The 14,208-nt window shown below is 32.1% G+C and overlaps 2 protein-coding genes across 2 annotated transcripts; one reads left to right on the forward strand and one right to left on the reverse strand.

Moving 5' to 3' along the window:
* Positions 1–142: 142 nt before the first annotated feature.
* On the reverse strand, positions 143–3,112 carry LOC130662923 (rab GDP dissociation inhibitor alpha). Its single transcript, XM_057461893.1, has 5 exons — positions 2,901–3,112; positions 2,488–2,789; positions 1,538–1,951; positions 1,043–1,256; positions 143–911 (listed from the first exon to the last, which is right to left on the reverse strand). Exons 2-5 carry the CDS (start codon positions 2,646–2,648, stop codon positions 372–374), a joined length of 1,329 nt encoding a protein of 442 aa, XP_057317876.1. The 5' UTR covers positions 2,649–2,789; positions 2,901–3,112; the 3' UTR covers positions 143–371.
* Positions 3,113–3,646: 534 nt separating this feature from the next.
* Positions 3,647–13,101, forward strand: LOC130662920 (phospholipid-transporting ATPase VD). Its single transcript, XM_057461891.1, has 10 exons — positions 3,647–4,548; positions 5,135–5,734; positions 5,878–6,063; positions 6,698–6,958; positions 7,438–7,713; positions 7,824–10,260; positions 10,347–10,598; positions 10,692–10,796; positions 11,503–11,690; positions 11,769–13,101. The coding sequence occupies exons 2-10, from the start codon at positions 5,145–5,147 to the stop codon at positions 12,028–12,030; spliced, it is 4,557 nt and encodes a 1,518-aa protein (XP_057317874.1). The 5' UTR covers positions 3,647–4,548; positions 5,135–5,144; the 3' UTR covers positions 12,031–13,101.
* Positions 13,102–14,208: the final 1,107 nt, after the last annotated feature.

A 14,208-nucleotide genomic window follows, 5' to 3' on the forward strand; every position in this document is an offset into this window, starting at 1 on the left:
TTTTTGTTATTTTATTTATTATTATACTCTGTTCATTATTATGATCATTTTATAATAATAATGCCATGTCACATTTAATAGTTATAATTTAGACATAAATTGCATACCTCACAATAAAAATAAATACACAAATAACCGAAAATTAATTTTTAAAAAATTATATTGTGTATATTCTCCTCGCGATACATTATTGACCTAATATAGGAACCAACATAAAATTTATACGCATTTATAAAGTGTGTTGTATGCGTGTAAAATATTGTGTTAATTAAATGTAAATGCTTGTCTGGATGTAAGTATGTATGTTTGTATGTATGTACAAGCTCTTTAATCGCGAAATAATTATTTATTTTTAATGCACAAAATATTGACTACAGATCTTCATCACCCAATTCCTGTTTAACTTTTGTAAAATCAAATTCTTCGCCAGTCGCACGTTTAAATATATCAAGTACATCTAAACAGGTGGTCTCAAAGTGTGTTGTTGCGTCGTAGCTGGCTGATATGAATAATTGGCTGTTTACTCCATCATCGAGAGGCTCCAAATAATCATTGACAGAAACGAATTTCTGGGAAATAGGTCCCAGTAAATCAAGACCCGGTTTTATTTCTAATTCTGGATTTGCCGTCTCAACGGTAGTTGAAACCATGGCAATAAACCAACCTTTTGTGGCGACTTGATGCGTGTAAGAGACAAGAGAGACGTAGATGTCAGATTTGCGATTGACTTGCTTTTGTGGAATTATTATTTGGGTAGAAAGGGCATCATTTGTATGGGGAATCGGGTGATTCAGTAGGCAGATTGCACGTACGACCTGGCCGACTTTTTTCACTCGGTCAGGCACGTAAGTGGGGTCACAGAATACTTGCTTGCATGTCGCTGTTTCGGTACCGGATCTAACGCCTACTACCTAAAGAAAAAAAGAAAAGAAAATTTTATATATAGTAATGCATTTTAATTACTATTATTATAATTCTAGTGCAACTTATTGTGCTACTTTTTTAAAAATTATTTTTTAATTATCAAATGCTGTTTTATTACCTTGCCGTCTTTCATGACGATCTCGTCAATCGGCTTATCGAGCATGTACGTGCCGCCATATATGGCACTGAGCCTTGCGAAACCTTGAGGAAGTTCACCTAAACCATACATGGGATAAAGGTACGGCGATTTACCGTAACGTGCCAAGCTGTCACTGTAAAGTTTAATTCTTCTGACTGTTGTTATGGCCGGCTGTGTAATGTAGTCATCATTTCTGAAAAAGTCAAACAAAGATCAATACTAAATAATTATTTTATAAGTATACGATGACTACTTCCATTTTTTACTGTTACTTCAGACTCTAATACGTAAATATTTTATACAAAAAATAATGACAAGTAAATTTCACAGGCTAATAAAAAAAAAAAAAATTTTTAATTATCGGTATAGAGGCTGAGAGTTACTGCAGGTAAAAAAGAGTAAACAGTAAACTGTTCGAGGAAAGAATAAAATAATAATGAATACAGGGAGAAAAACGGTGAAAGGCACAAGTACCTGTGGAGCGCTAATGCATGACCAGTAAAATCTTGAGTGTTTGCGTCCAAACTAAATTTATTGTACAGTGCGCTCATTGGATTGGTGTGCGGGTCGAACCCGTCATAAGTTTTAGGATCATCTTCCTGCATGTTTTGGACCCATGTTAGGAAATTACGGAATCGTCTTTTCTCAAAGAGACCCATCAAATCGCTGGAGAGTGCTTCCTGTTGATCGATCGGTACTTTTGATATTTTTCCCGACTTGTAGACGTAAGAACCTTCAATTGATTTAAATTCAAGGTAACGCGTGACGCCCGTGTGGATCAAAAGCTTCACCAGGAGTCCATTGGCCATGAGGAACTTTGGAATCAGATCGACATTCCAGTCTCGCCCGCGGCCGTACATTTTATCCGGAGCTGGAGCATTGAAGTGTCTAGAGAGAAAATAATCAACTTGATTTTTATTTGTCATGAAAAATAATTATTTTAATTGCAAGTAATTACTAAATTAATTGAAGGAGTATGCATACATAAAAAGTAATGTCTATCAAAACTATGAAGGAAGGGAAAATGGTATAATGACAGCATTAGCGGAGGGGATCGCGTAAGTGATCATTATGACGTCGCGACATGTCACAATACTCAATACAAGTATTCTACAGCAATTGATAAATTGATAAACTGCTCCAATATAAATAATAACTGATACAAATAAAAAAAAAAAAGTTAAATAATGTATCTTTCAATGATAGTAAATGCGAAAATTTCTGTAGTTATAAAGGCGTAGAAAAGTGGAGGGAGAAAGAGAAAATCAATAACACTTGTCACTCAATTTCTCATTCTCTCTCTTTCTTTCTCATTGTTTTATCCACTTGTTACAGCTAAAAATCATAAATTGTACACTACAACACCAAAAGAAATAATAAAACCGTACAATAGTGACATAAGTAATGATAATAATTGAACTTACGCAAAAAAATCTTCCAGCGGCGTTATTGATGCTGATTCAGCGCCATAGTATTTGTTACGATCTACATGCAAAACTTTTTTTCCACTAACTGATAACATTCCTGATAAAATACATTCTTTTAGTCCTGTACCAAGGACTATGGCATCATACTCTTCATCCATTGCGGGTTAATAAGGTCAAAAAAATTCCGTAACCAACAGAAATATTTAATTATAATAATATCGACTTTTCCACCTGCACCACCCGTATGTATTAGATCCGTCTCTTCCTGCCGTCTCTCAGCCCAGCCACGTAGAGATGTTCTGTGTTAAATTTTATTCCCCATTATTATAAGTATTTAATATTCATATTATTATTATTATAATTATTATAAACAACAATTTAAATAATTGTTATTGTTTTCTTGTACTCACGCAATACAATGCCAACTCGTCAAAAATCACACGACAGATGTAGATCTCAACACAAGCACCAAATTTACCTATATATACATACACACAACGTTACAATGTATGGATATATATATGTATTATAATAAAAAGGACTTGCGCTGTCTGTTGCTGACCCACACGCCTCTAATTCCCTCTTAGCTAAACTCTACTCACTTTACAATAACCGATATGATGCTGCTACAATTTTACCAACTCTGCCGCTGGTGGATTAAAAAAAAAATTTCTGAAGCCTTTGTATTGGTGGTGCTGATGTCCGCGAATCCGGACAACGAAATTTCATATCATCAGCATCCTGGCTATTTGATTGGTCAATTTATTAGAACACGTGGCTTACTTTCCTTTTATTTTTATCACAAGTCAACTTTACCCCAACATCCACTTGCGCATTTTTAAAAAAAATATCTCGCGTAAAATAATTATTTGAAAATTCAAATTTACCGCAAATTAATTGCACGCGTGTTAATGAGCTTGTTATCAATAATAAATAATAATGATAATGAAGAAAATAATTATACTGTTTAAAAAAAAGTTTTACGGTTTTTTAAACAGGTGCTGTCATCTGTCAAACGAGATTTGAATTTAATTTGACAACTCTCTCTCTGGTGCCACGAACTCGTACAAGTGCGCGCGCAATTCTTTGAAAAAAGAATTAGTGACATGTAAAAACACATTTGTTTTGTGTGTATTGATGTCATGTAAATGTGTGTGTGCGTGTATATTTATATATTTTTCATGTGTCAGTGTCCATGTGACATTGGCAACTCAATTGAGTGTACATGAGTAATGGATTATTACAGTGGTGGGTGTGCTACAAGGATGTGATGCTTTTTAAAATATTGTTATTGTAGTGTGTGTATGTTGAACCACATTAGTCCAGTGATGTCAGTGGTGAGTGCAACGTGTAAACCTGATGTGTCAGGACATTAAATAAGTGACCACTATCTGCAACTTTTACTATTTTTTTTTTATTTTTTTCCTGATAAGTGCGTACACTAGATAGAGTATTATTGTGTTGTGACAATTAATAGTTTAATAACTTTTTATTGCAAATTATAGATGATGATAAGGTGTGTTATTTTAAAAAAATGTTATCGTACACACGTTGGAATCCCAGATCCCCAGATGATGATGTGATGAGAGAAAAGCTTTAAAAACAACAATTACCAGTCGCTTATGGTGCAATAGTATGACTAATATTTTTATTACCTTTTTAAATAATTATAACCAAGGTGTACGTACGAGTATGAAGATATATGTTACGTGCAAATATATATACATATATTAAATTATTATTATTTTTATTGGACAATATTGGATACTGAGTACTGGTGGTTTATTTATAATTTTCCTCATCTTGGATCAGTGCAGTCGAATGCATTTTATTAATGGACACAACTGTTGCGTCAATAAAATATATATGTCGATATATTTTTTGTCTGCAATATTTATTATTAATTAACCCTGCTGATTGTTGATGGGGAGTAGTTAATTTATTTATTTATTTATCTTCTGAAAGCGGTGGAAGTTTTTTATATTAAATTTTTAAAAAATAATTGAGCAAGAATCAACAAAAGGACCACGTGGAGGCAGTGCAAGTTCACAAAAAAATGTAAATATAATTTATATTTATTTTTTATATTAATTACAGTGTAAATACGTTTTGTTGTTAATACATTTTACTGTAAATACCTTTATCAATTATCTTAAGACACTGAACACTTATTTAAATAAAAAATATACATTTTTTTTCTTCCGATAACATTCATTCGAACTATTTTAAAAAATAATAATTGTTATAATAATAATAATTTGTTTTCTAGTCATTAAAGTAATTAATGTTTAATTTTTATTACTTTATTCTTTTTCCTTGTAGTTTAACGATAAGCGTTTGCTTTAATGGATTTAGGTTTTTTTATGCTTTATCAGAGTTTAGTCTAGAATTCAATGTATGAAACATTTAATAACGAGAGTATATACATGTAGGTTTATATTTATGAGGAAGAAAAAATACTAATTTTAAAAGAGGTCAAGGAAAATAGTCAGCCCCATTTCTAATTAATTAAATGAACATCACTAAGAATCAGTACAATTGCACTTAGTTTAATTGTCATAAATTAAAAATGAACTATGAATAACATAAAGAATATAATTAATGTCATTGTTTTGTTGTTGTTTTTGTGTCTTACTATCTCTAGATGTACAAGCATGTCCGAGAGCAGGATGCAGGTAGAGTACGAGGAGGTAGAGAAAACAGAAGAGGGTTCACTGTACGTGTTCCCCACCGAGCAGGGTCGTGTACCCACGTTAAATCCTACCGCAACAAGATTGCCAACAATAATGACATCAACTTTGTCATGGGTAAAAGACGTTGTGGAGTCCGAGGAAAGTGGCGATTTGGTAAAAGGCCGACGCTACGCTCCCTCGTTAACGCTCCGTACTCATGCCAGGTCAGCAAGTCATGCTGGAGTACTGGCATCACCACCAGCCGCTTGCCAACAGTCAATGAATCTTTCGGGTCCATTGCCAAATATACCAGTGACCTCTTCTGTAACGGGTGCAATGCGCCCATCGGCGTTGAAAAAACCCGGGCATCAGCGCGCATTCTCACAGGGTCAAGTAGTTGATATTAAAAATCAGTCCTCGGAGGTGACGGGGCACAGCAGAGTCGGCTCGAGAACTGATTTTATATTGCCTCCGGGACATCGTGATGAACCGAGATCAGCATCAATTGGGGTCGGTGGCAATGCTGCTACTAAGACACCATCTTTTCGGGGTCACGCTCGACAAGCTTCTAGGTATGTGCGATATATTAATTTATATTCATGAGCTACACTGCGATAATAAATTAATATTAAGTGCTGATAACTTTTTATTTATTATTGTTATCATCATTTATTTCTGTTAAATATCATTACTATTTTTTATTTTTTAATTGCAGATCAGAATCTATATACACTATTAGACGTTCCGCAGCACCACCATTGTGGAGGCGGATATGTGCCCATTGTTTTGGTTCTTGTAAATCACAAGAAGAATCTCGACTGAGAACTATTGTGCCTAATCACCTTGTACCACTAAAAACACCATTAGATCAGCATCCTAATGGTGCTCGTGTTGATAACAGGTAATTCAAACATATTAATTTACTATACTCTTTACTTAATATTAAATATTAAATATTCACACGTTAAAATACAATATTTTATTTATTATTATTCTGGCTTGTGCGTGATCTATATTATTATTTATCGCACAAATTACTGCCGACGATAAAAAAAAATGAGCCGTGATGTACAAACACCTTTTAGCTTTTAGATGACGTATACGTCGTGTTAACATTTAAAAAAAAAAAAAATATCAAATAAATTGTATGAAATAAAAATAACAGAATGTTAAACTTTAACATTGACATTGAAGGCAACAAAGCAAATACTTTTTTTTATTTAATTTTGTTTGTTGTAGAAAAAAAATCAATTTTTATTTAACACGACTGCATTATTGTCGATATTTAGTTTAAATTATTAAACATTAAAGTTTTGTAATCTACTTGGTAGTTAACTGACGGGTTGTTAAATAGTTTATTTGACAACCAGGAAAAGTGTATAAGGTCATGGAATTCGATTTTTCGACTTCATAAAAGAACCATCTGTATCACAAAAGAAAACTTTGATCAAATAGACTTGTAACCAATCATATTTATTGTTAATATTATTAATTAAAGTGGTTGTTAATTTATTAAAATTAAAATTTATTTTCAGGGTGCGTACAACCAAGTACACGTTATTAAGTTTCTTGCCACGCAATTTACTGGAGCAATTCCACCGGGTTGCAAATCTTTACTTCATTTTTATTGTTTTGTTGAATTGGGTACCGGCTATCAATGCATTTGGCAAAGAAATAGCCATGATTCCAGTTCTATTTGTTTTGGGAGTTACCGCAATAAAAGACTTTTTCGAAGACCGTCGAAGATTAGCCAGCGATCGACGAGTTAACAACTCAATGTGTCGTGTATACGTTAGGTGAGTAGGCGTATTTTATTTTATCGTATACTATTATTATTGACGCGGGTATAGAATACAATATATAGCATGCAATAAAATTTAATAAACTTCTGAAATTCCTCAAGACTTGCACTAGTGAGTGGTGGTGACCCTCATTGATTCTATGTACAAATAATTATTATTTATTTGATTAGTTGTTAACTGGATTTTTTATCAGTCAATTTCATCGTTTCGTGCCTTGTTTTCTTCCGTTATTTCTAGAGGTACATAGCGTCATATACATGCAAGAGTATAAATAAATCAATATAACCGATAATCTCACGAAGTAATCGTTGTTAAAATGAAGAAACCATGAAACAATGAAAAACATTTTTTTTTTAATATTTTATTTTTATTTATTTATTTATATTTAATTTTTTATTATCAATGGATAACTAGGGAAAAAATACTTGATAATGTCGACGTATTATTTTTAATTAAAAAAATTTTTATTGCAGTGAAGTTGACCGATACGCAAAGGTTGCTTGGAAAGATATAAAAGTTGGTGATATCGTGCATCTGTCAAACAATGAAGTTGTGCCAGCAGATATTCTGTTGCTTCGAAGCAGCGATCCTCAAGGTTTTGCATTTTTAGATACATGTAATCTTGACGGCGAGACGAATCTTAAGCAACGTCAAGTAGTAAGAGGCTTTTTAAATCACCAAAATTCCTTTCAACCTTCGAAATTTCGGTCTGTTATTGAAATTGATGCGCCGACAACTAAAATTTATAGGTATAGAAAATTCATTGCGATAATAATTTATCTGTAACTCGTCATATTTTTTATTTTATTCTATAAATCGAGTATTTGCTCTATTTATTTAAAAAAAAAAAACTTTACAGATTTTATGGAGCAGTAGTGCATCCAGATGGTTCTAGAGTGTCGGTTACAACGGAAAATCTATTGCTGCGAGAATGTTTGTTGAAAAATACAGACTTTGTCGAAGGTATTGTCGTCTATGCGGGTCATGAGACCAAAGCAATGTTGAACAACGGAGGGCCGAGATACAAACGGTCCCGGCTAGAAAGAAAAATGAATACGGATATAATATGGTGTGTTGTAATTCTCTTGATTCTATGTGTCATCGGAGCTGTTGGCTGTCGTGTTTGGTTATCAATAATCAGCAGTGACGTGGCCTCGACAATATCAATACCATTTTTATCAATATTCCACAGTTCTATTTTTGAAGGAGTTATTTCATTCGGTACTTTTATTATTATCTTACAAGTTATGATACCTTTAAGTTTATACGTAACAATGGAAATGGCTAAAGTCGGTCAAGTTTATCATATCGGACATGATGTCGGTCTTTTTGATGAAGAAACCCAACAAAAAACAGAGTGCCGAGCTCTAAATATAACTGAAGAATTAGGACAAATTCAGTATGTATTTTCAGATAAAACAGGAACTCTTACTGAAAATAAGATGATATTTAGACGGTGTACTATCGGCGATGGGTATGATTATCATCATGAGGGTGAAGATGAAAATATATCAGTATGTACGCGTTTGAAAGAAGATTTACTGATCGGAAACACCCGGCATCGGCTTCAAGAATTTTTAATTCTTCTCGCGATTTGCAATACCGTTGTTGTAAATACCGCACCTCATTATGATTCAATGAATTCAAATGGCACAGTCGAAGAAGAGCCCGCCGAGTCAAACGAAGTGTCAGTAATGAGATACAAAAGATTAAAAAGATTAGAAATATCAAATACGCCGGCATCCTCATCATCATTACCATCGCCAACACCCGCATCGTCACAACCGCAAACTCCTCTATCAACGATGATGCCATTATCAGCACTGCCCCTATCTACCTCGTTTAACGATTTTAATCACGATAATACAGCAACAACGATATCCACATCATCATTAAGACTTGAAAGGCCATTGTCTTTAAATGTACCGAATAAAATATTCCGACGTAAATTATTAAATATTGCAACGATATCCGGAATGCTTTTACGTAAGCACTCGCCGATTGACGAGGAAGTTAAATATGACAGTAATAATTCATTGTCAAATACCGACGCCCAAGCTATCTATGGTTATCAAGCTGATTTACAGCCACGTATCTATGAAGCCGAGAGTCCCGACGAATTAGCGCTCGTTCATGCTGCCAAAGCTTATAATATTAGATTGATTAATAGAACATGCAAGAGTGTTGTTATATCACTGCCAAATAAATCAACACTTACCTACGAAATATTACATGTATTACCATTTGATTCAACTAGAAAATGTATGTCTATTGTTGTACGTCATCCGCTTACCAATGAAATAATATTGTATACAAAAGGAGCTGATTCAACGATATTGTCATCATTGGCTGAAGGTGCTGAAACAAATAATGACGAATCATCAGCCAATGTCTTGAAAATACGTCAGCAATTATATACGTACGGTCGACAAGGTTTAAGAACTCTTGCGATGGGTAAACGAGTATTGACAGAAAGTGAATTTGAATCATGGAAACAGAAATACAGTGAAGTTGAATCGTCAACAAGTGAAAATCGTGAAAAAAAATTACGGGAATGCTATTCACTTATTGAGTCAAATTTAAAATTAGTTGGAGCTACGGGAATTGAGGATAAACTACAAGAAGGTGTACCTGAGGCAATTGCCACTCTTATAAATGCAGGAATAGTTGTGTGGGTATTGACTGGTGACAAACCAGAGACTGCTGTCAATATTGCATACTCAGCGAGACTTTTTTCTCCGACGATGCAGCTGCTGAAGCTGCACGCAAGATCTAAAACGATGACGGAAACTTTGATACGGGGGTTTTTAGATACCATTCATGTTAATGAAGATGATTCAACTGTCGGATCAGAACTTCAGCACCAGCAACAAAAACGAGCTCTTGTGGTTGACGGGAAAACTCTGACATTTATTTTAGACCCTAGATCAGGACTCACAGCTCCGTTTTTGGAGCTCACGCAAAATTGTTCTAGCGTATTGGCTTGTCGTGCTACGCCACTGCAAAAAGCTTATATAGTTAAAGTTGTTAAGGATAAATTGTCTGTACGGACATTAGCAATAGGTGATGGTGCCAATGATGTGAGTATGATTCAGACGGCTGATGTTGGTGTCGGAATCTCTGGCAGAGAAGGAACTCAAGCTGTGATGGCTTCTGATTTTGCTATTGCAAGATTTCCCATGCTCGCACGGTTGCTTCTTTTACATGGGCACTGGTGTTATGACAGGCTGGCTCGAATGATTCTTTATTTTTTTTACAAAAATGCGATGTTTGTTTTTCTCATCTTCTGGTATCAAGTAAGTATACTATAAATATAAATACTCTATACTATTTACTTTATCATAAACTATAGTTTTCATCAATATAAATTTATCTGCTACAGTTTTACTGCGGATTTTCTGGAGCTGTGATGATTGATCAAGTGTACCTGATGCTATATAATTTACTATTTACCTCACTGCCGCCTTTGGCGATTGGAGTTTACGATAAAATAGCTCCGGCAAATATTTTATTATCATATCCAGAACTTTACGCTCGAGGAAGACTTGGACTTATTTATAAATCTTATTCATTTTGGTTAACCACCGCCGATGCACTTTATCAAAGTATCGTTATTTTCTTTGTAACGGAAGCGGTAAAATTATTATTCTGATATCTCACTATTATAATACTCGAATATATACCATTAATTATTTAAATTTTTTTAATTTTATTTTATTATCCACAGGCTTACCATGATTCTGAAGTAGATATCTGGGAGTTCGGAACAACAATAACTACCTCTTGCATAATTGTTATGCTTATTCAAGTGTCATTAGAATTTAAATCTTGGGTAAATATTTTATTTTTATGGTCATTCTCAGACTTTCGCATTTTCAAATTTTGTAAGCTCAAATTTATTCAACAAATTTTCTTTAACTTATAATTGATTTAAATTACAAGTATTTTTTTCAAAATTCATGTCTCGGCGAAATTTTTAATTAATGTTTCAACTTGTTTTTAAGGCCATTCTCAGACAGTACCCCCCACTTTTTAAAAATTTTGAATAACTTTTAACTGTTATAAGCGTATCAAATTTTTATCAATTAATTAAAAAAAAATTAAAGCATTAATTGAAAAAAAACAACGTAGTCGTAATTTCGCCGATATATAGATTTAAAAAAAAATTATCTACACTTGATATCAATTAGGAGTTAAACAAAATTCGTTAAATAAATTTCCGTAAAATCGTCCTGTCAATTTTATAATTCGAATTTTTAAATTTTGTTGGCTAAAATTTATTCAACAAATTTCGTTTAACTCCCAATTGATATCAATTGTAAGTAATTTTTTCTAAATTCTATATCGCAACGAAATTACGACTACGTTGTCCTTTTTTCAATTAAAATTTTAATTTTTTTTTAATTGATTAATAAAATTTTAATACGGTTATGACAGTTGAAAGTCATTGCATATTTCTAAAAAGCGGGGGACACTTAGAATGCCCTTCAAGTCCAATTACTTCTTCAAAATTAATGATTCTTTTTTTTCTATTCCAGACAATCATTCATGTCGCTACAATTTTGGGTTCACTAGGAATTTTTTTCGGATTTGCTCTTATATACAACATTGCCTTTGTAAATTTAATGGGTTTGCCTGGTTCGTACTGGATAATGCCAAAAGCCATTACACGACATACGTTTTGGCTAACAGTGATACTTATTTCAGTGCTTGCTATTTTACCGAGGTAAAGATCAAATGAAATATTCAAGTAATTACTAAATTACTAGAGTTATTAACTCTTTTTTTTTTTTTTTTTCTATAGATTTGTATGTATAATATTAAAGAATACAGTCGCTCCGGATATGGTACTTCGAGCAAAGCTTCAGTCTAAAATGAAGCACGACATTACAACAACTACAACAATGCTTACATCTGCTACAATGAGAACTCAGAGTAATCATAGTCGTCTGTCAGATGGAAACAGTATATTTGCGAGTTGTTCACGTTCGTCGCAGCATACGACACCCAAATCGGAAAGTCAACCAGAAATAATAAACAATTCACTGACGACAATCGTTGCATGATTTACTTAAATAATTTTTAAGCAACACCATTGCTAATTTAATAATTAAACAAATTTATATATAAATATTTATTTTTTATCTATTAGTTTTAAAGCATCGACCAATTATACTTACATTAAGACTTCTAGAGCGCTAATAACAAATTTTATATTTAGGTATATAAATAAAAAATTTATTGGTGCTAAAATTATTGTTAAATATTTTTTATTTAGCGCTCTAGAGAAATTAAATAATTAATGTTATTGTTTTACTGTTTATCTTTTTAATTTAATTGTCTATTTTAAAAAAAAAATCTATTATTATTATTATTGTAATAAATTAAATATCACATAGACAAAATAATGTGAACGAAAAGTTTTCATTGATGACGTAATAGTAAGTAAGATCAAGATTTATACGAAAGAAAAATGCTATGATTATTTTTAATATAATTATTTTATGTTTTCTTTGTTAATATTTTTATTGTTATTATTATATTCATAACTCATTGTTTAAATGCAATCATGTCACTTTCATCAATATTAGATAAGTAATTAATTAATATTGATCGATATATATATTAAAAAAATAAAACAATGATAATAAGTAATAAAAAGTGGCCTTGTAATTGCGGTCTACAATTAATTGCATTTATTGGCTGTGACTATTGTTATGTGCAGGGGACCAAGTATTTTATTAATAAATAAAATTTTAATAATAAAATAAAATATCAAATGGGCACATCTGCCTTGCTATAGAGGAATATATGTAGAAAAAAAAAATATATATATATATATATATGTGTTCGAGCCAAAAGTGGGATTGATGAAGTTGCTTAAATAGTAATTATTAGAAAATGTACACCGCGTAGTTAAAAAAATAAATTAGAGATCAACGGTTACCGTAAAATATCTCTGTTAGTTAATTATATACATATGTATGTACCTATTTTTTTGTAAAACATTAATATATATTTAATATAATTATAATATAGAAAAAATAAATAAGATAATTAATGTGATTTATAATAAAATAAAATAAATAAATGTATGATAGTGTATAAATAAAATAGTAGTTTGTATTTTTTATTTATATTGGTTAATATTTGTATGACAATATATACGTATTTTTATTTTAGATGTTGGGATTGTTTGTAGGTTTGACAATCGTCACTTGAGAGGAGTTGATCTTTTAGCTACAGGATGATGTTCATGATCACGGTTTTATTTATTGGTCTAGGTCTATAAAAATTTTTTTCCTCCAGTATTTTCTATTATTTTATATTGGAAGAGTCTCTGAAATGATGCCGGATGATAATCAGAAGGGAAAATGAGAAAAAAAATATCAGATGGACCCAAAGAGTCCAAGACATCGAGATGACATCGATATGGTTCTGTCGAGAGTCTAGAACTCCAATAATTGTTTTCTCCAGTATTTTTTATCATTTTACATTGGAAGAGCCTCTGAAATGATGTCGGATGACAAACAGAAGGTAAAATGAGAAAAAAAATATCAGATGGACCCAAAGAGTCCAAGACATTGAGATGCCCTCGACATGACATCGACATGATTCTGTCAAAAGTCTAGGACTCCAATAATTTATTTCCTTCAGTATTTTCTATTCTTTTACATTAAAAGAATCTCAGAAATGATTTCGGATGATAATCAGAAGGTAAAACGGAAAAAAAATTGTTAAATGGAAAGACAGAGCAGATGACTCGAGATGACATCGACATGGTTCTGTCGAGAGTCTAGGACTCCAATAATTTTTTTCCTCCAGTATTTTCTATTTTTTTACATTAAAAGAGTCTCAGAATTGATGTCGGATGACAAACAGAAGGTAAAATGAAAAAAAATATCAGATGGACTCAAAGAGTCCAAGACATCGAGATGACATCGACATGGTTCCGTCGAGAGTCTAAAGATGTGAAATTGGTGTGCAAATAAAAAAATTTATGTTCAATCGTAAATAATTTAAATAATATATTAATATTTTTAAAATAATTAATTACCATAACTTGAAATAAAGTTTATTGGCATTAAAATATTTTATAAAAAATAAATAGAAAGTGTATGATTACACATTATCGTTGACCAATTTTTATTCATTCTCATGTTTGTTACTATCTTATATTTATTATAACAACTCTTGTATCAATTACTCATATGACTCATTAGCAATCAACACGCGTAATCGCA

The sequence above is a fragment of the Microplitis mediator genome, chromosome 2 (genome assembly GCF_029852145.1).
Source record: "Microplitis mediator isolate UGA2020A chromosome 2, iyMicMedi2.1, whole genome shotgun sequence".
NCBI classification, from domain to species: Eukaryota; Metazoa; Arthropoda; class Insecta; order Hymenoptera; family Braconidae; genus Microplitis; species Microplitis mediator.